Source organism: Excalfactoria chinensis, chromosome 17, assembly GCF_039878825.1.
Source record: "Excalfactoria chinensis isolate bCotChi1 chromosome 17, bCotChi1.hap2, whole genome shotgun sequence".
In the NCBI taxonomy this organism is placed as follows: Eukaryota; Metazoa; Chordata; class Aves; order Galliformes; family Phasianidae; genus Excalfactoria; species Excalfactoria chinensis.
The window spans coordinates 4,646,305-4,666,839 of NC_092841.1; the positions used below are offsets into that span (position 1 = coordinate 4,646,305).

Consider the following 20,535-nt stretch of genomic DNA (forward strand, 5'->3'; position numbering starts at 1 on the left):
GCAAGGAACACCACTTGTAAAAAGGCAGACAAGAGAAGGGGATGCCATGGAAAATCTGGGTTTTGTCACCTTCTGAGTTCTTTGTCTTCCCACTCACGTTCATGTTTTGAAAACCCATTAAGTTAAAACTGGTAAAATCCACTAGAATAAAAACCTTACATTGCCACACTGTTGTTGCATTACATTTCTCATTTTAATAGAGGCATATAAGATGGAGGTTTACAATGAGTGCAGTAACTGTACATCAGCACTTTCATTCAGCTGAGCTTCTGAGTTATTTATCCCCAGTACAGAACCAGAACGCTGATGCATCGGTCCAGGACCTGCCGAGATAACAGCTCCAATCCACGCTGCTTACACAGAAAGTGAGCTCCATGGAATCACCTGGGTGCCTTCTAGACAGGTCACATCACACGATAACTCGACACTCACGCCGCTTGTAGTCTTAATTCTCAGGGAAAAAGAACTAATCACCTTCTGACTTCAGTAAGCCGCGGCTACAGAAAACAAGCAAACATCTGCACGATGCAGGCGAGCAGCTCACCCGGCTGTGTGCTTTGTCAGACGCGAGTCAGGGAAGCAACCCATTATTGTGGTGCATCAATAGGGCAGCCCTTTCCATCGCTCCTTTGTGATGCACCGAGTCGCTTCTTTGCATGATCAGCACTGAGCACACAGCACTCACAGCACTGCGACCTTCAGCGCAGCACGAGAAGCACAGACCACAACAGCCAAGTAATTTTAAAGGATTTTAATACAAACTTAATATAAACTATTTCAGTCCCTCTTAACATGTAAGACACTGACTCAAAATACTTTTATACCTTTTTTTTTTCAAGTATTGCACAATGTAGGTACAAAATTAATATTTACGATTACATTTTCTTCCATAATATATAGCAAAAATCTTTAAACTTTTAACAGAAAATACAATTTGTGTTTCTTTTTGAAAAAAGCAAATATTTCGTCCATTTTTCATCCCACCACTAAGGAATATCCTGTACACAACGTTTTCTATTCTGTTTTAGAATCGATGTCTTTAAGATGGATATCTTACAATTTCAGTAAAAAAAATACAACATGAAGCTGCTGCAGCTGTCACAGATCACTGTAGTAAAAAGATATAAATGCAATACCATGTTGTAGAAACAATATATATACTCTGATATTTTACAAACTTTGTACTAAATTAAATTATACAATTAGAAAAAGACCAATAAACCCACTTACTAGTGCCAATTTATATATGTATATATATACATATATGTCTGCACGCATATATATATATATACACATACAAAATTAGCCACGTCCTTGCTATATCTTAAATACTGTAAGAGGCCATATTTTGAGAGTATATTTTTAATGTACAGTCAGTATAAAATAATTTTGTGCTTGGTTGGCAAATGAAAAAGTGATGCATGTTGTATTTCTCTAACCAAGCTTGAATGTATTCATACTACAAGCCTTAAAAAAAAAATCTCAAGAGGTGGAAAAAAAGATACACCCTTGGGTACGTGCATTTTTACTTGTACAATAGTATTTACTTGTATGTCACTTCTGTTTTATTTTTAGTTAGCCATAACTGGCTGAAATTGCTGGTTAGAATACTGCATGTTGTTTAAACTAAAATTCAAGCCATCCACAAAAGACTTTTCATTTAGACCTCCATAGGCTGCAAACATATCAAAGGCATTACTGTACTGGAGAGGACTGAGGTTAAGGGGGCTGTCACCAGGAAATACGGTACCGGCGCTACCTTGACCCTGCATGTTGGGGAAAATAAACTCCTTTGCATTAGGAGAAAGGGCAGAAGTCTTCTGCTGTTGTTGCTGCTGCTGCTGATTGCCTAAGCCAAGCCCGTAGAGAGAGTGCATGGATGAGGAAAGGGCTTTCTGCTTCAACAGGTCATTGACATTCAAGCCAAGGTTGGTGGGAGAAGTGCGGGCGACCTTGTTGCTACGGCCGCTATTCTTCATTTTGGTCGAGCCAAACTTGGTGGCAGCAAATGTGGCAGTGGTGAAGGTTAAAGGCTGAGTGGAGCGGGGCATGAAAGTCGGGCTCACAGCAGCAGAGTGACCAAAGGGAGGAGAAGGAGAACTAGACACTGAAGATGCTGGGTCGCTAATTGGCATGAACACCTGGGCCTCTGGGTTAAAGCTGTTCTTGATTTCCTTATCCAACTCACATCCATTTTCATTATCATCCACATAAAGCACTTTCACTGGTCCCTTTTCACCAATTTGGTATGAAACCTCAAATGGGTCAATCCAAACACTAAGATCCTGAGGCAAGTTGCCACGAACATCATCAATGTCCAAACCACTCTCTTTGGATGCTTGTTCTATGACTGGGTCCACTTTCTCCCCTATATGTATACATCTAAACCCTGATCCTTTGTATGGCTTTTCTGGATACCAGTGCCCTTCATACTTCTTCTTAAGAAGTCTTTCAAGCTCTTCACCAAAAATGTTGACACGTCGTCTGGGAAGCTTATTGTACAAATATGAAATAATAAAATTGAGTGCTACTTGGATTTCAAGCTGCATAGCTGCTATGCCACAAAGGTACGAGTCTGTTTCAAAACACGACGAAAGTGTTCAGGATGCCACAGGGAAACAGAATTTCCTTCAAAGTGCTGATGCTAGTTGATTATTATCCTTCACCTTGAGTGCTCTTGTTCCTTTAAGAAAAAACAAAAGCAAACACATCCAAATAAGGAAAGATAAGATCAAGGTCCAAGGCCCATTTTTTCAGCTTCACTTTCTGCATCAAATAGGTGATGTTTTAAGTGAAAAAACAAACATAAAAACCATTTACGTTTGTGCCTGCAAAAGGTGAGGGTGTCAGCTACGCCCGCTATGACTTACAAACAACCCTGCAGAAGATGCACCAGGCATGTGTTTACAAACGCAACATGGGGTATTTCAAAATAACATGAGCTTGCAGTTTAGTTATTCACAAAGCAGCAAGTGTAATTCTTATGGCATCACAGGACTGCCAGGTCTGTCAAGGGTTCAATTACCAACCCGCATTTGGCTGATTTATAGTACTCAGCTGCAAAATTTAGCACCGGACTATTAGCTTAGCTTGAAAGGTCCCAGTTTGAGGATCATTTATCACTTTAAAGTTTGCAAACACAGCGGTCACACCATCAGCTGCAGAGATACAGAGATATTTTCAGTAGCTTCAGAGAACCTCAGACAAGAACTAAAAGTATGCGACACGTTTTAATTCCAAGGCAACCATCCGCATAAAACTGCTGGAATTGTGCTGTGGACTCTGCTGCACTGGTGAAGTTGCATCAAGCGAAGAGAAAACGTCCACTGTTTGCATACAGCACATCTTCCTTTCCTCAGAAGGGCTAAAATGATAATGCAGGCAATGCATACAAAATAGGCGCTTCAATTTCCTGCACTGGGGACGGCAATGGCTGCGAAATTAATTACAATACACCATTTTTTTCCCCCCTTACAAATTACTCTATTACATGTTAAATACACATACTGCATTTTCTACAGCCCACATTTCAAAAAGCTACAGCCAACATCAGAGCCTGCGGGGCTCCAGTAAGAAAAACCAAAACAACCGCCTTCTCCAGGACTCCATTTTATATTTAATATAAAATATGGCTGTTGGTCCTTTGAAGGACAAAAGAGAGAATGGCCATCTGAAGCTAAAGAAAGGGGCAGAAGGAGATATCAGCACACACAGCACCAAGGAAACCCTGCAGTGCTCCGGTGCTCAGCCGCCAGGGACACCTTGGCATACAAAGTTCCAATGAAACAAAACACGTTTATTTGGTGAAAGGCTCGGCACAGATTTCAGTGAAGGGTGTGCTTTCCTGCACTGCATCGCTAGGGATAACGTTCAGTGCGGCTGTCACTAAAGATTAGAGAAATCAAAGTCAATATCAAAATCCCATTATAGAAAAAAAAAAATAAAAAAGCTTTGTATTTATACTGTTGTTTCCTGCTCCAAATAATCTCCTTTAAAGGCTGGGACCCTATTTCCAAGCCGCCTGCACTCTCCCCAAGATGGTATGGGAATATGTGAAAGCCTGCACGATAAGGCGACCTTTAAACGTTTGCTGGATCAGCACTGGGTGGGGATAAGGAAAAGATCAAGGGCAAACAGAAGATATTTACAAAAGGGCCACGATCGGTGCAGAAAAGCTGATTGGGTGCTTCAGAGGGGCATTTAAAAATGATTTATTCATCCGTCTGTTTTGTTTCTCCGCCTCCGTGTGTCCCTTAGGAAAGAAACGATCCTTTCAGGGCGCACCGGGAAGGCAAAAGCCCCGGCGGGCAGCGCCGTGCGGGCAGTGCAGGCTCCGTGCGGGCAATGCGGGGTCCGTGCCGTGCGGGCACCCCCAACTTCTGCCCCTGCGAAGAGCGCAGCGCTCCGACGGCCCCGGGCCGCAGCGGCGTTACATAACAGGCGGCCGGGGCTCATTAGATTTCTGCTCACAGCCCAAGGAGCTCCGGCGGCGGCAGGAGGAGGAAGGGCGCTTTCCAGGCCCATAAGGGAGAAAACGAAGGGAGGTGCGCGGCGCAGCCCGGGGCTCACCGAGTCCTGCGGGCGCTCGAAGCGGCCCAGCGCTTCGTCAGCCGGAACGCCGCCTCCTCCCCGCCGAGCGCTGCCCCTCCCGGCCCCGCTTCGCGAGGGGTCCCGCCGCCCTCCGCCCCGGCTGCGTCCCCCCCCCCACCCCCATTCGCTCCCGGGGCCGCCCCGGCTCCTGTCACAGCCGCAGGGCCGCACCCGCCGCAGCCCGGGCCTGCAGGGCCGCCCCCGCCCTCAGCGAGCGGTACTCACCCGGGGGGTGCGCGGGGGGGGCGTAGTGCAAACGATCCCGGCGGGGCTGCGAGTGCTGGGGGCGGCGGGCTCAGCACCCGGCCCCCATCTCCGAGAGCAGGATGGCTCGGCGAGACGGGAGGGGAGAAAGAAAAGGACGCGAGAAAAAAAAAAGGAAAAAAAAAAAAAAAAAAGAAAAGAAGAAAAAGGGGAGGGGGAGGGTTGGAAAAAAAAAGGGGGGGAGGGAAAGGGGGGGGAGGGCTGCGCTGCTCACACCCCCACAACGGGCGCGCTCGGCCGCCGCAGCTGCGCTTCTTCTGCTCCTGCCCCGCCGCCCGGCGCGCCCCTATATATGGCCTTCCATCCCCCGCCCCCCGCCTTAGCCCCGCCCCCTTCTGGACACCGCCCGCCCCGCCGCTCTCGGCCCCGCCCCCTCCCGCCCCGCCCCTCCCCCAGCGCCGTGGTAGCTCCGCTCCGTACGTCAGCTCGCCTCGCCTCACGGCAGCGCTGCGTCACGGCCCGCGTCACAGCCGGCCCTCGGGTCCGCGGGGAGGGGGAGGGCCCCGCGCCGAACTACAGCTCCCAGCACCGCCGCCGCGACGGCCCCGCGAAGCTCGGAGCCCCGGCCCGGGGAACGCTCGGGAGCCTCACAGCGCGGGACGGTGCGAGACCTCACGGCCCTGCCGCGCCGCCGGGGCTAAAAATATTCCCCGCAGGTAGCAACGGCGTGCGATTGGCTGCCTGCCCGCCGCGTCGCCTCCCCATTGGTCACTCCGTATCGAGGAGGACGACGTCAAACGCCCGTTTGAGGGGAAGATGTGCCGGGGGGGGCGCTGCCCTCAGAGCGGCGGAGCGGAGCGTCTGGGGGGTTGTTGGAGCTCCACACAGTCACCGCTTCTTATTTCTATGTTTGAATTGATTATCATTCAATAGATCACCTCGCTGTAACGGTTGGCGTGTGCTGTCAGAGAATTGGGTCATCCATCACCGCAGTGCAGCCCGGTGAGCACAGCGCTGTACGTTGCAGGCAATGGAGGCCTGGAGCAATATTAAAGCCTCGACTGGCTTTCTGCTGCACAACGTGGTGCCAGTGGGGCCTGCAAGGCTGTCAGGCCTTTTGATTAACACTCAGCAATAGCTAAAGGTCCGCCTTGCCCTGCTAGAAAAATCTCTACAAATGCAATCAATACAAACAGCTCCTGCAACACAGTGTTACTCAGGTTGCCAACTCTATTCAACTGGAAGGCACATCCTAAATACATAGGGAGATATGTCTAATTTTTCCTGGAAAGCCCTGACACTCCGCAATCAGTATTTCAGAGCACTGCAGGGAGGCAAAGGGAGAGATGAGGAGACTTTTAACCCATATTACACTGGAAGGGGTTTGATCTCTTTCCTCACAGCTGTACCCTGCGGTGGCTGTTGGATGTCAGCACCAGAAGCCGAGCTGCGGTTTCTAACAGTCTACGTCTCTGCAGTCTAACCTGGAGAGCCAGGTCCTTCAAGTAATTGATAGCGCTCTTAAATCTAAACCAATGTGATGTTCTTCTAGCCTGGGAGCCTGGGCTTCCGTTATAAAAAGGTGTAAGGCTTTTCCCTTTGCATTCATCCCTCTTTAGCCCAGTTTTGTCCATTTGCAGACGTTAATGCATGTCCCAATTCCCCATCATCTATCAGCATAAGCACCCAATCCCGACTGGTCTCCAGTATTTATCTCCTCTCAATCATTTGGAAACACAGTGTAGATTCGGGCCTCAGGAGCTCTCTGACCAGAAGGATTTTTCAGATGTGAACCACAAAATTAGCTCCGCTGTAACATTTTGATGGAGTAAAGTGTAACCCAGAAAAGAAGAACTCAGCCAAAACTGAGGAGTTCATGGGGTGCTGTTCCAGGTCATCTAGAGAGTCCCTGCTCTGTAGTGCCCTGTTACCCCCGGTCAGCAGTATCTGCCTGGCAGTGGCCACGTGCCACTTTGGGTGCTGAGCAAAGTCCACGCATGGATGTGTGAGTGATAGTTCGTGTTTGCAGACTCTACCCGCAGGGCCAACAGGACTGGCTTCCAGCTGTTGCCTGGCCCTGAGCTGCACCCAGACCTGAGTTGTGGCATTCAGAGAAATGGGATTTGTGCCGTGGGATGGTGGCAGGAAGCAGGCCTAGCAGTTGGATAAATAAACGTCTGTCTGTTTTGTGTTATTAATTTTGCCACAGTGGGGGATAATGAGCCTTTGAAATGGAAGGAGGGCAGTGTTATGGTAAAAGGAGGGGCAGAACAGGGGAACCGAGGGGCCAGGACTGCAAGAGCAGCCCAGCGCCACTGAGGGATGCTGCATCCCACTACAGCCATGTGTCCTCTCTGGGAAACCCCAAAGACAGGGCTAAGAATTCCCACAAAACACACTGGGGTTAGGCTGCCCAGCTGGGGGTGCACCCATACACCCACAAAGGAACATCCTTTGCTTTAATGTGTGTGATACTGTTGGCTCTGGCTGTTGACAGCTGGAGCTCATATGCCAAGGATGAAGAAGTGAGATACGGATATGGCTCAACAAAACCAAAACTAGGAGAAACCTGACAGGCTTCAGCCAAGACTTTGCACCAAAGCTCTGCTGTTCCCAAAGTTTCAGCCACCTTCAGGGATGGAGTGTGAGGGTGTTGTGTCCTAAAGCTGCTATGAGGCAGGATCTGTTGCAGAACAGCCCGATAATTAGTGGTGTGAGAAAGGGAAACCGGTCCTGAGAAGGCCAGGTACAGAGTGTGAAATGGGGGTAGTGAGTCCAAATAAAAGGGCTGGGACAATGAGCACTCACAGCCAGGCAGATACTGTGATAAGGGCGAGGTGGAAAAAAGGCAATAGGAAATATTCCAAGGGGATGAGAATTTTCTGTAGCCATGTCTAGCAGACTGAAGTAGAAGAAGGGAAGAAAAACTGATTTTATACCTTACAGAGGTTGACCTTTGAGGAAAGTTTTATTAAAGTCCAGTATAATTTGTTCCTCGAGTTCACTTTTGCTCTGGGATACTGCTGGTTTAATGCCAGGCAGGGTCCACTGACAGACAGAGCTATGAGGTGAGGACTGTCCTTGCTGATAGCCACATAGCTTTGTCAATCAGCTTCAAATTACTCGTTATTCTTGTTACAGTGATTCACAAACAGCCTTAAAGAGACAGAAAGCTGCTTGTTAAGCTGTGAGGACCGCTCACCTTCTTTATGTTACGGGGATCAGAAATAAACACTGAAGATGAAAGGCTGATTTTCTGCCCTTTTAATTTATGATAGAGGAAAGCAGACTGAAAAGTTGCATCTAAAAGTAGGTTTCATTAAGAACTTGCCGAAGAGTTTTGCTTACTTGTTATTTGCCAGGAAAACTGCTAAATCTGTTTCCTCCGAGGTGGAATTCAGGCCAGCGGGTCAGTCCTTTTAACTGAGAGATATTAAATGTGAAAAAGGAGATATTAAACATGAAAAACCGACTGTGAAGGTAAAGTGCTTTCATTCAGCCTTCTTAAACTAACAAAGGAGCAATGGGGGGACATTTGCTTGTAAAAATGCCTGATAAACACACAGGTCTTTTCCTGATTCTCTGTCAGTCTGATTATCTCCAGTTAGGGTAAAAAAGACGGCCAAAATGCCTGGGGACTCTTGGAAGTAAGTGGACACTCACCCTTACTGGGGCAGTCATCCAGCCAGTGAAGGCTTTCCTTGATGCTGAAACCACTGCTCTGAATTCTCACCCTCGGGCTGTCCTGGCCATGGGTGTTGTGGCTCTGTGAGGCCAGCCCTGAGCTGCAATCCAGTCATCTGGAAAGACAAGGAAGGCATCTTGAGGGATGGAAAATGTAGGAAAGCCAAAGGTTACATGTACTGAGCTTGAGAGCATTTGAGAGCGTATTGGTTGTTAATATACAGATGGTAGCAAATGTACAGAAGGAATAAGCAAAGGAAAACTCACCAGTGGTGGTGCCTTGGCTGAAGAAGCTGGGGCAGTCCTCACTGGTGAGCAATCTCCAAGAGATGCTGCTTCAGTGGGAGTCAGCCCTTAAATGAGGTCTTAGAGGAGGTGGAGTTGAGCTCTACCCCTTCCGGGAGCACAGGTCCATCACTCTCACCTGTGCTCCCACAGCTGACCCCACACTTGCCTCAGCTGATTAATCAGAGGTTCAGGCTGTGATTACCAATCTCCCATACAGAGAGTCAACCTCCCGTGCTGCCAGGCTGTGACAATTTGAGCAGTGGTGGCTTTCAAGTAAAAGAAGTCCAGATGGCAGCATCGTGATGGGTGCAGTATGAAACTCATTCTCACGAGAGGAAGATCATTGGGAACTGGTCTTCACATTCATAGAAAACTGAGGGTGCTTCCTTTCAGGGGATCAGGAACCTAGCGGCTCTGGACATGCAATGCAGTTTCTAAGCAGAATGCTTTCAAGACCTAACATAAGTTTAGGTACATCTTTTTGTGCATTAAATTAGAAGGGGAAAAACTAGTATTTGTGGGTAAACTTGGCCACAGCAGCTAAAATGCACTCAGAGAGGACTGAGCTCCTGCAAGGGAACTCCAGGAGCCTGAAGTAGACACAAAGGTTTGGCTGGACAAAGAGATGCCAGCTCATGGGGGAGGAGGGTTTAACCTTGAGTCTTTGAGGGCATTATGGAAGAAAATCCAATGGAAATTTCTCTTGACTGTGCTCTATATCTGGCTCTTATTCAACTCTTTAATGTCTCTGGAGTTACGGCAGTAGGAATGGTGGAATGGAATCAAGGTTCAAGCTATGTGGTTGCTCCTGGGATGTGCGGCGTGGTTTTTATTGCAGTTCCATTATCCTGTTCATGTAAGGAGTAGCTCATGGAAGACTGAATTTCTCAGCGATATTGAAGTGATCATCCAGTTTGAATCACTGGTTTAAAGCACAGTAAATTGCTCATTTCCTCTCCAGACTTTGATTCCCAAAAGTATAATTGCTCCAAAATAATATAATAGATGCTTTAAAAGTTGATGAGAAAAAAAAAAAAAAGTTAAAATTAGCGTAACATCTTTCCTGGACTAATGGCAATCATCATTCAAACCCAGAGCCACATCTAGAGATCTCCCAGGACATTGCTCTTGTGGCTTCTCATGCCAACAAAGCCGCGGCGGGGAGAGAACACAGATCTTCTGTTTCACTCATCAAAGGTCTTCACCATGTGATGGACAAAGAAGCGAACCTTACATGCACATGATGTCATGATGTAGAATATTGACAGCAACAAAACCATGACATTCATGTGTGAGACCTGCTTCATTACAGCAGAGTGTTTTCTTTTAAGTAAAGCTGTTATGCAGCGCTATGATCAGCGTGCAGGGCTGCAGACGGTGTCTGCATGCAGCAGCAGAGCTGTTGAGTCTCAGGAACAGCCATAAGCAGCGGCTTCAGAGAGGAGAGAAAGCAGCCGTGTTGCACAATTACATGGGCAATGGGAAGAAGAGATTTCTTCTGTATCCCACGCGGTGATTATCTGATACGCTGGAAAATGAGCGGTGACATACTTTTTATTTCAGCTAATGTAACTCAGACTTGTAAGGAAGGTGATTCTGCTATATGACCGTATTATCTAAATTGCTTTGTCGCCAACGCATCGAAAACTGAATATAAAATTGACTGCACATAATTGAGTGCTGACTCACCCTCCGATTGGGATAAATGGTGCAGTATTCCAGGATGTCCTGGAGCTTTCTATAGGCTCACAATCATACGTGAAAATTTCTGATTGATTTTTCTCCACTCCAAACTTGTTTTTCGTGCTCCGATTTGGGGCTGGATGGAACAAATCCTCCCTCTGTCACACGGTGTCTTCCTCCTGCTCCCTCAAGTTCATCCATTTTCTGCTGAAGCTCTCATCTTTCATCCTGGCTGCACAGTTGCCTCCCTTGTGATTTTCCCATCTCCGGGCTCTCCATATTCATAGCCCTCTCTGACCTCCAGCTCTACCTCCCCAGTTTCTAAGGCTACATAGGAACGTTTGCTCACAAAACACTTTTCTGTAACATCTCCAGCTCAGTCAGATCTGAGGCTGTACCATTTTACATACATTACTCAGCTCACGGCTGACCATTTAAATAAAAGCAGTGCAAACACAAAGCAGCAAACACAGGAAGTCTGTCTTTTTCTTTCCTTCAAAATGGCCTCATATCACAGATCTCCATTAGGAGGTGTCAGCGCGTGACTATCCTTCAAACCAGAATGCTCTTTGGTTTTTGAAGCGGGGTGGGAGAAGCACGCCTTTATGGAGCAGTGGCAGAACAGGGCTGTGAGCCCTGGGCAGAGCTGTGTGCCAGACAGTCACCCCTTTGGGTTTTACCACACATGCAGTGGGAAGGGAGCAGACGAAGGGCTGTGACCTCCGTAATGGGGATATGCTATTAAAAAATAGCAGCAAAAAAATATTAAAGCATCCGGGTTGTTGCTGCTTCTCCAGGCTGCACTGAGCAGACCTCTCACCTATCTCACCAGCTGCTTGTATCCAAAGGGGAGGAAATTGGGTAACTCTGCAATCCAGCTGTGTGCAGGCAGCACTTGGGTGGCCCACAGAGCACCATGGGTGGACCTGGGGGCCTGGGAACATGGGGCAGTGTGGATGTCCCTATGCCTACAGACCTGCCAGCAGTTGCAGCACCAGTAGCATTTAAACCCTAATGTGCGGCACCTGGTGGGTCACTCAATGCCAGTTTTCCATTGCGCTGCTCAGCAAGGGCAGGGCTGGGAGGCTGGGGCACCCCTGGCTGGAAACCTGAGCTCATTCTGCAGTGAAGATAAGCCCTTGGATGGAAGTCCTTCAGAGGGCTGTGAGCAGGCAGTGTCACCACAGGGGTCTCAGAGCAGGCAGGAGGTTCTCCCTTTAATGCAGAGAAGACACTAGGTGGTCAGGAAGGAATACACTGTTAAATGTGCTGAAGAAGCAAGGCAGCAGCAGCTCTTCTTGCCAATCTGCCAGGCTATGGGGTTCCAAAGAAACGGCAGTGCCCACATAACCAACATGAGAACTGTGCTGGTCCTGCCCTGAGGCTTTGCTCCAAACTATAACTAATGAGAGCAGAGTCACTGACTAAAAAGCTTCCACAGAATCCCTTTCTCAGGCTTTTGATTTTGCTGGAACATTCACAGCAGAAAAATTCACATAGCTGATGGAAAAGCCATGTCCTGGCCTGACCCCGCTACTGACAACAGCCAAAGGGGCAGCAATGTGGGGTCACATTCAGGGAGGATCCGTGATTCAGCACATTGATTTGCTAAATCTGCTCTAATTTGTCACAGAACGAAGAAGCGGGGCAAACACCTGCAGCTCCAGGCTGCTGCTTTACTGCCAAGAGGTAGGGCAGGCAGTGGAGAACTTCTGAAGAACACACGATGCTCAATTAGGACAGTAGGTCAGAAAGAGCATGGTGATTCATAGTCAGAACACACTCAAACCATCCACAACAACACGCAGCAGTCCCATACAGAGTGCCCACAAACGGCCTGTCCTTCTGCAGTGCTGGCAGTAACAGGCTGCAGGGCAGCACCGCGTGCTCAAACCCTGCTGATCCATGGAGCAGTTGGGCTGGCTGGAAGGAAATGGCTCCTGGTGCTGCACCAGTGATGGCTGCCACCCCCTAAAATCAGGGGATGCAGAAGGGCTGAGACACACACAATCAGTAAATGAGGTTCCCGGCATGAACATCCCCTTTTAGAGAAGGGCTGCGAGCAGTTTGCCCAGGAGCGAGCTGCAGGTCGCAGCAGGTCAAGTTTAGGATTGCTCGGCCCCAAGGGTACAGGGACTGACAGTGCTCAGCTGCGCAAACACTATTTTCCTTGCCTGGCAGTGAGCTGCTGGGCACTGGGTGTAATTTTCCATGCTCGCAGTTGGCTCTTGGTTTTACCTTGACGCGTGTTTGATAGCCTAAGCTCCGTCAACACTGTTTCACCTCTTAGAAAATGATAACTAAGAAGGCCAAATGAGGGACGTGTTCGTACCCAAGAAGCTGGTGACCAGGTCTACCTTAAACTCAACAGCAGCTTCTTACTGTGCAACAAAATGTCTTTCAGTATGGAGAAGCCTGGGGATGGAAGGCATTCGTTTGGTTGACTTTCATCTCTCCGAAGACAAATCTTTTACAATTTAGATCAAGGAATCTCTTAATGAAACAAAGAAATTGTGCCACTTGTATCGGTTCCAGATATAAATAAATCAGCTAGAAATAAACAGGAGCAAGGCAAACCTAAAGGAGACAGACAGGCTCTGCAATGTCATCCCAAAGAGACCGTCTGATGGATGATAACGTGGCTGGCTCAGAAGAGAAGTCAGGGTTTAAAAGACTCACTGCCAGCCATCTGGCGCATCTTCCGACATACACGGCGGTAGAACTTCACTGAACTGCTGCCTTTTCTGCATCTGTTCAGGTTTAAAGCATAGTGAGGACTGTGACATCTCTGCTAGGACTGCCTCTGTGGGACTCGTCACAGCCCGTGGCTCAGCCCCCAGCCTGCCACCTGTGATGGCAGCACACCCTCAGTACAAAGTGGGACTTTAATGATTCCAGGATTCTGTGATAACCTTCCCAAAGCAATGATGCTGTTACACATTTAGGGCCGGGGGATGCTCAGCACAGCCAGCTCTGCTCACAGAGGTGCTGGTTGTTGGGAACCCACAGCCCACCCTCCTGGTGCCCCTGAGCAGGCAGGAGTTCCCAGCAGTGGGAGCTGCAGCGCTGATCCTCCTGCTCCAGGAGCATCATGCTGTGTTACTTTGAACTGAAGGGCAAGGCTTTGTGTTCTAACCGCACAGGACTTATTTCATACCGCTGAGTAATCTGGACACTGAATACTAAATAGCACCACTAGCCATTTCCTAATAACCCATAGCAACACAGCGATAAAAATCTATGGGCCCTTAAAGAGATTGTATTCCTTTCCATGAAAATCAAAACTTATGGAGCCAGCTTCCCTGCTGAGTGTTGCTGTTTTTTTCCCCTGCTTCATCAGCTCCTCCCACCTGCTCCCCAACCAGCTGTGCTCAAGGCCATCACCTTCCCTCCCTGACACGCACTGTGGTGGCTGCAGCCGTGGTGAGGGAATGCTCAGAGCCCTGCATGCTGGATGGAGCTGAGGGCTGCTGACCAGGCACCCTTGGGCTGTGATGTGGACCCATTAAAAAGCTATTTTCAGCTTAAATGATCTTTGATACTGAAACCGGAGTTAACCTGAGTGGCAAGTGGAGATCATCTGCCCTGAGAAATAAACCTAGGGAAGAGGACGGAGAAAAGCAGGAAGACAGTCATGGAGAGAGGCTTTAGGGAGGGAAATTAATTGGAAAACATGCACTGATGGGAAAAGAAGCACAGGGGAAAACAGTGTTGTTGCGTTCCCTGAGTGCTGATCAAGTCCCCCCTCAGCTGCCAGCCAGGCTCCTAATTTGTAATTCTCTGCCTTCTTAGATAGATGGGGCTAAGCAGCAGGAGCCGGCTCATAGAAGCTCCACGCATCTCACCTTTGTCATAGCAGCTCTCTGCAGCTGGAGCCAAACTGGGCTTGTTGCTAAGATGGGTTCCATTCAGATTTCACCCATGTGCAGCAGTGACTTGAGAACAAACTGCTCCCGGAGATCTTTTAGGACAGTGGAAAGCAGGGAGAGGAAATAATTACAGCATTTCCACCTACAGCAGTCTGCTTCAGGGCAGGTATAAATAGATCCGTAAGTGTTTGTTCACTTAAGAGAGAGCTCAGCCTAACTGCCTTGGCAATTGCCAGCAGCAGAATTGATGGCTTGTTGTTTTTTTCCTTAAAAACGAGGGCAAAGATCATTGACTAAATATCACCCTCCCTTCCTCTCAACCACAAAGAGCATTTAAGAAGTTTCCGAGTTTCACCAACTCCAGATGCCAGGTGTACAAAAGAACAGGCAATTTTTCATAGCTGTGCTATTTGTCTGGGAAAGGAAGGATAATTAGATCCTTTCTGCTTCAGAACTGAGGAAATTAATGGGGGGAAAGAAAACCAAAAGCATGCACGTTTCCTCCGCTTGGAAGGAGAAGAAAGCACCCAAAAAGCTTTGGAAGGATTCATGCAAACAGTGCAGGAAGGAGAGGATCAGAGATTCTGCAGTTGCATCCATCCATCCATCCATCCATCCATCCATCCATCATCCATCCATCCATCCATCATCCATCCATCTGTCCATCCATCTGTCCATCCATCCATCCATCCACCCATCCATCCACCCATCCATCCATCCATCCATCATCCATCCATCCATCCATCATCCATCCATCTGTCCATCCATCTGTCCATCCATCCATCCATCCACCCATCCATCCACCCATCCATCCATCCATCCATCCATCCATCCATCCATCCATCCATCCATCATCCATCCATCCATCCATCCATCCATCCATCCATCCATCCATCATCCATCCATCCATCATCCATCCATCCATCCATCCATCCATCCATCCATCCATCCATCCATCTGTCCATCCACCCATCACGCAGCCCTGCCAAAAGCAGCTCTCCACTGTGGGCTCTCAGAAGTGCCACAGACAACATCATGCAGCCTCCTGGGTTGCTCTGCTAATGGGCAATTAGTGGTGGTCTGGGGGCTCTGTAGGCAGATCTCCCCACCCTGCCTTCAGCCTCATGCATGGAAGCCTCATTCATCCCTGAGTCTGTTAGGTGGCTGCAGAGGGCTGGGCAGTATGAGCAACATGGAGAGCTCTATGTAAACAATTCCAGTGCTGTAGCATCATTAACATTTCTGAATGTCTTAGAAGCTGGGTTTGGGGATCTTTTTGCCTGCTGAGACAAGGTGTCTGACAGAAAGAGATGAGGAGCTCTCATAAAAATAAGTCTTTTTACACAGCCAAGTCTGGAAGAAAGCAATAATTGTCCTAATGCATGGGCACAAATCTCCAGAAGGGATGATGATTTCTTTCCAGAGGCATCACTGAGAAAAATGCCAGGCATGCCTTCCTAGGCCAAGGCACAGGCTGAGGCTGCCCAGAACTTGGCCTCGCACTGCCTGGGATCCGCCATCCTCGTGCCCCATGCAGCCATGCATGAGGTCCCTCTGCCACCTCTTCCACCTGCTCCTCCTGTTCTCCTGCACAGCCCCCAGTAGCTTTTACATACAGTGATGCCCATCCTGCTGTTCTCATTCAGCCCCAGACCTCCCACAAAGCTTTCCTGCATTGATCTTCCAGTCAGCTTTTGTCAGACATCGAGGTACTCTTTGTCTGTACTCCTCTGTCTGGATCTGAAAGCAGTTCTGCTTCTACTGGCATTACTGAATCTGGGCCCTTCTGCTTTATTAAACTCCTTGGGATAAGCGTGATGGCTTTCAGGGATAGATGCCTATCATGTCTGGCAGACAGGCAAAGGCTGATAGGTATCCCCAGCCATCCAAGTCCTACCATGCACTAGGTTCTGGCTCAGGAAAGATGTTTCCATGGCAGATACCAGCTCCAAAGAGCTGCTTTGATGGCAGCCCTGCCAGGAGCAGACACTGACTTCATGGCAAGCTCAGCAGCCGGGATCTGGGGAGTGTTCTGCCCTGGATTGCAGCAAGCTGCTCTGCTTCTTCCTTTTTTTTTCCCCTCCTATTGATTTAGTTTGGAAGCATTTCAGAGGGCACTTTCTCCTGTTATATGGTGATAAAATCCTGGGCTCAATAACTGAGATCTGATGTCTGGCATCAGAGCAATACAAATAACAATAAAAGAAACAAAATAGTGGTGAGTCAGGCTGGTTTCTGCTTGGAAAAACATCAGTTCTCCTTATTACTCATTGGCTTTGCCATCTCCTCTGGGGGACTCTGCCAGCCACCGCAGGCTCAGAAGCTGGGCTGAACTCCATCCTTCCAGGACCTGCTTTGCTGGGGTTCAGGGTGCTGTGTGGCACCCAGAGCACATGGGATCACATCAGCAGTGTGCCCAGCCAGCCTCACCCTGCTGTTTTCTTCTATCTAGACTTTTATTGGTTCAAGCTTGTTCGCTTCCTTTTGGCACCACTTTTATTTCTCAGCAAGTGAAAAATTTACCCTGAATCACAGCACGTTATTTCCACTTGTCAAGATAAAGGTTAATGAAGTACCGGTAACTGCATCACAGATCTGGCTCTGCCTCTATCTGAGATTTTTTATGGCGTGCTGTGCTGTGCAGCCCATGCATGGAAAAGGCTGAGATAAAAAAATGATAATAAAAACAAAACAAAGTGTTAGAGGTCAAGAAATTTGCAATGGCAGAGCTGGGCAGCTTTCTGTCGCTGCAGCCTCTCCCCCTGGGGCCATGCTGTGGGCACAGGGTGAGGTTTACCCCAGCATTCCCAGTTCTGCAGCACCGCAGTATTTGAGCAGCGTTTCCCTTTGCAAACATTGGCTACCTCTGGGTAGCAGCTGCTTGGGTATTCATACACCGTATAAGTGATACAGAAAGTACGTAGGTATGTACCTCTACAAATACATCCATAGGATTTAGAAGCAACATCACAATACGTTCGATGCGTAGCTGTCTTCAGAAAGATTTGCACCCGAGCTGAGGAAGGATTTTGCACGCTGGCTGCACAAAGCCTCCCATGCCCTGAACACAAACAGGGGCAGCACAGCGGAGCCGCTCAGTGGGGCAGTGAGGCAGGAGGAACCACAGCCAGCAACTCATCTCATAGTCCATAGGCACGAGATCAAGATCAAGTCCTGCTGATACAAAAGATGCATTAGCAGCAGCCCGTGCGGCTGCAGGAAGGAAGGGAGGGGCAGCCTTGTTTTCTTCCCAGGGAAGGCCGACGACTTGTGGGATGGGTGTCAGAAGCTGCCGGTGTGGCTGAGTCATGAGGTTGGCATGGGGCGGTTCTCATTAAGGCTGGCTTGAACTCACGCCAAAGAGGATTTCCAAAACTCACAGCTTGTCATAGGGTTAAAAATCCCACGGTCTGCCATTCCGCCCCGCCGCGTGCGGTCAAAAGCCTGGGCAGGTTCCACAGAGGTTTGTTCTGTAAATGCGTTCTTAAAATCTTGAGAACAAGTGAAATCTAAAAGAAAAAACAACAGAGAACCCCACTTGTAAGAGAGTGAACCTCACAGAGGACATTTTCTCTCTCTCCGAGGTGGATCCAAAAGCTGTTGTGAACCCTCGGTGAGGATTTTATTGTCGAGAAGCTTTGGAGTTGCTGGAATCCAGATCTGAACTTTATAGTTTCAGCCCATTTGCTGAGTATAAAAGGAAAAGAAAGAGAGGCATGTGCTTTCTCTTCCTTTTGATATGCTAAGATTTAGATGAAATACTTACTTTCCCATTTTCTTTTTCAGCAGAAACGCGCCAGAGATGCCATGGAACATGAAATACCCTGCGATGCCTGAAGAGCTCCTGAAGTGATGGAGGATGTCAGGAGCCAAAGGGATACGTGCAGAGCAGTGGAAGGAGCAGTTGCTGGGGCTGCTGGGAGCCTTGCTGGCTCCTCACCATCTGCTGAACTTAAAAGGTTGTGTTGTCACAGACCTGACCCCAAAATCTAATGAGCTGCTCACAGAAAGATCTGCTAAAGCAGCAGCACTGCCCCGTTGGCTGCAGCAGCAGCTCACCAGACATCCCAGCACAGGCGAGTCAGAGCAGCGGCGCAGGGTGGGACGACAGTCCTAACACTGCCAGAGCACAGCGCCAGAAGGAACAGATTTCAGATGTTATGTATTCATGAGAAGTAGTAAAAGTGGGAGACGAAACAAACCTTTGCCCACTAGGTGGCTGTAATTGTTACGGCCCTGCTTAGTTTTTGGGATCAAATTGTTTTCAGCAGAACGCCTCCCTCCCTCCTGCCCTGCTCTGTGTGCTGGGGGTCTCTGCAGTGCCTGGCAGCGGAGCGCTCCTCGCTCAGCACGTTTCGGTCACCTTTACCAAACATCAGTGACCAAACCAGCTTGCTGCACTGCGTCGGAGGGCCCAGCAGTGTTCTGCAGGATGGAGCGTGCATTCATTTTTCACTACCAAAAGTACTTCATTTTCAGATGGCATAAGTAACGACCAGAGATGAATAACCCTTTGGAAAGACCTTCCTCATGCCGTGCCATTAAGCACAAGCAGCTTCCTATTACTGTTGTATCACCAAAACTTTGCAAAGCTGATGAATGAAAGCCCAGAAGGCAGGATTGAGCATCTGTGTCCTACATTTAGGATCGGCACTGATGTGAAAAAGAAGCAGGATCTGCAGGAAAGGAGGCTGGAGTGATGCAGCACAGGGAACACGTTGCTCTGTGCTTGCACCAGGCTCAGTTCTGGGAGGAGCAGCGGGGCGGTGCTGTGCCCACAGCACGGACTGTGTCTCATTCCAGTGGGATTCCCCTCACCCAAAGGTACCACCCTGGTACCACGCATATATCCAACACCTCTGGATTTCAGAGCCTGGAAGTGATGGCACCTGTGGCACAAGGGGAGCTGCAAGATCTGCCTTAGAATATCAGAGCGGCTCTGATGGTGGTTTAATGTTGGTCGAGTAGATCGCTCGATCTATTGCCCGCTCTTGCAGAAGCACCACAGAAAAGCTCGGCAGAGAAAGACCTAGGGGTCCTAATAGATGAGAAACTTAACATGAGCCAGCAGTGCGCTCTGGCAGCCCGGAAGGCAAATGGGATCCTGGGCTCCATCAGGAGAGGGGTGGTCAGCAGGGATAGGGAGGTGATTGTCCCTCTCTACTCTGCTCTTGTGAGGCCCCATCTGGAGTACTGTGTCCAGGTGTGGAGCCCTCAGTACAAAAAAGATATGGAGATTTTGGAAAGGGTCCAGAGGAGGGCCACGAAGATGATCAGGGGGCTGGAGCACCTCCCCTATGAGGACAGGCTGAGGGAGTTGGGTTTGTTCAGCCTGGAGAAGAGAAGGTTGCGGGGTGACCTCATTGCAGCCTTTCAATACCTGAAGGGAACTTACTCCCAGGAGGGGAGCAAACTCTTCGAAAGGGCTGATAATAGCAGAACTAGGGGAAATGGTTTTAAGTTAAAAGAGGGAAGATTTAGGTTGGATGTTAGGGGGAAGTTCTTTACTAGGAGAGTGGTTAGGTCCTGGAACAGGCTGCCCAGGGAGGTTGTGGATGCCCCGTCCTTGGAGGTGTTCAAGACCAGGTTGGACGGGGCTCTGGGCAACCTGATCTAGTAAAGGCGTATGTTTGGTGGCCCTGCTAGGCAGGGGGGTTGGAACTACATGATCCTTGAGGTCCCTTCCAACCCGGGTCATTCTGTGATTCTGTGATTCTGTGAAAAGCGCTCAGAGGCCACAATTGTGGTCAGACCAGTTGTGTCCTCCTGCTTTAACTGTTTCTTCCTAAACAGATCCCAGCAGAGCTCTCTGTTCGGTGTGGGTCCTGCTGAGGGAGGTGTCCCTGGGCACTGCGCTCACCCAGCTGCATGCTGGCCGTGCCCCAGGAGGTCACAGCACTGTGCTGCAGGCTGGCCCTGCCCTTCCTGCTGCATGCAAAGCCAACCGAGACGTGCCTTTAAATCGAGTTCATCACCCGCTGTCTGAACACTGTATAGAATTATGTTAATTGAGAAGGCATAATGAGCCTTCACATTCACCTGACTGTAAGGAAGGATGAAGTGCTGAACTAAAGTGTCTCTTTCATTCTAAACTGGTCCTTATCTCGAACACCTCCACAAGATTGTCCTGTGTGCAGAGCACTGAACTAGGTCACTGTGCCCGCGTTCTGGGAATGTCCTCATTGAACTGTCACCATCCCGCACATTGTTTTCCTAT

At 48.9% G+C, this 20,535-nt stretch overlaps 1 protein-coding gene across 1 annotated transcript; it reads right to left on the reverse strand.

Moving 5' to 3' along the window:
* Positions 1 to 816: 816 nt before the first annotated feature.
* TOB1 (transducer of ERBB2, 1) lies at positions 817 to 5,119 on the reverse strand. The gene is made up of 2 exons (XM_072352104.1): positions 4,816 to 5,119; positions 817 to 2,683 (listed from the first exon to the last, which is right to left on the reverse strand). Exon 2 carries the CDS (start codon positions 2,547 to 2,549, stop codon positions 1,572 to 1,574), a length of 978 nt encoding a protein of 325 aa, XP_072208205.1. The 5' UTR covers positions 2,550 to 2,683; positions 4,816 to 5,119; the 3' UTR covers positions 817 to 1,571.
* Between the last annotated feature and the right edge of the window lie 15,416 nt (positions 5,120 to 20,535).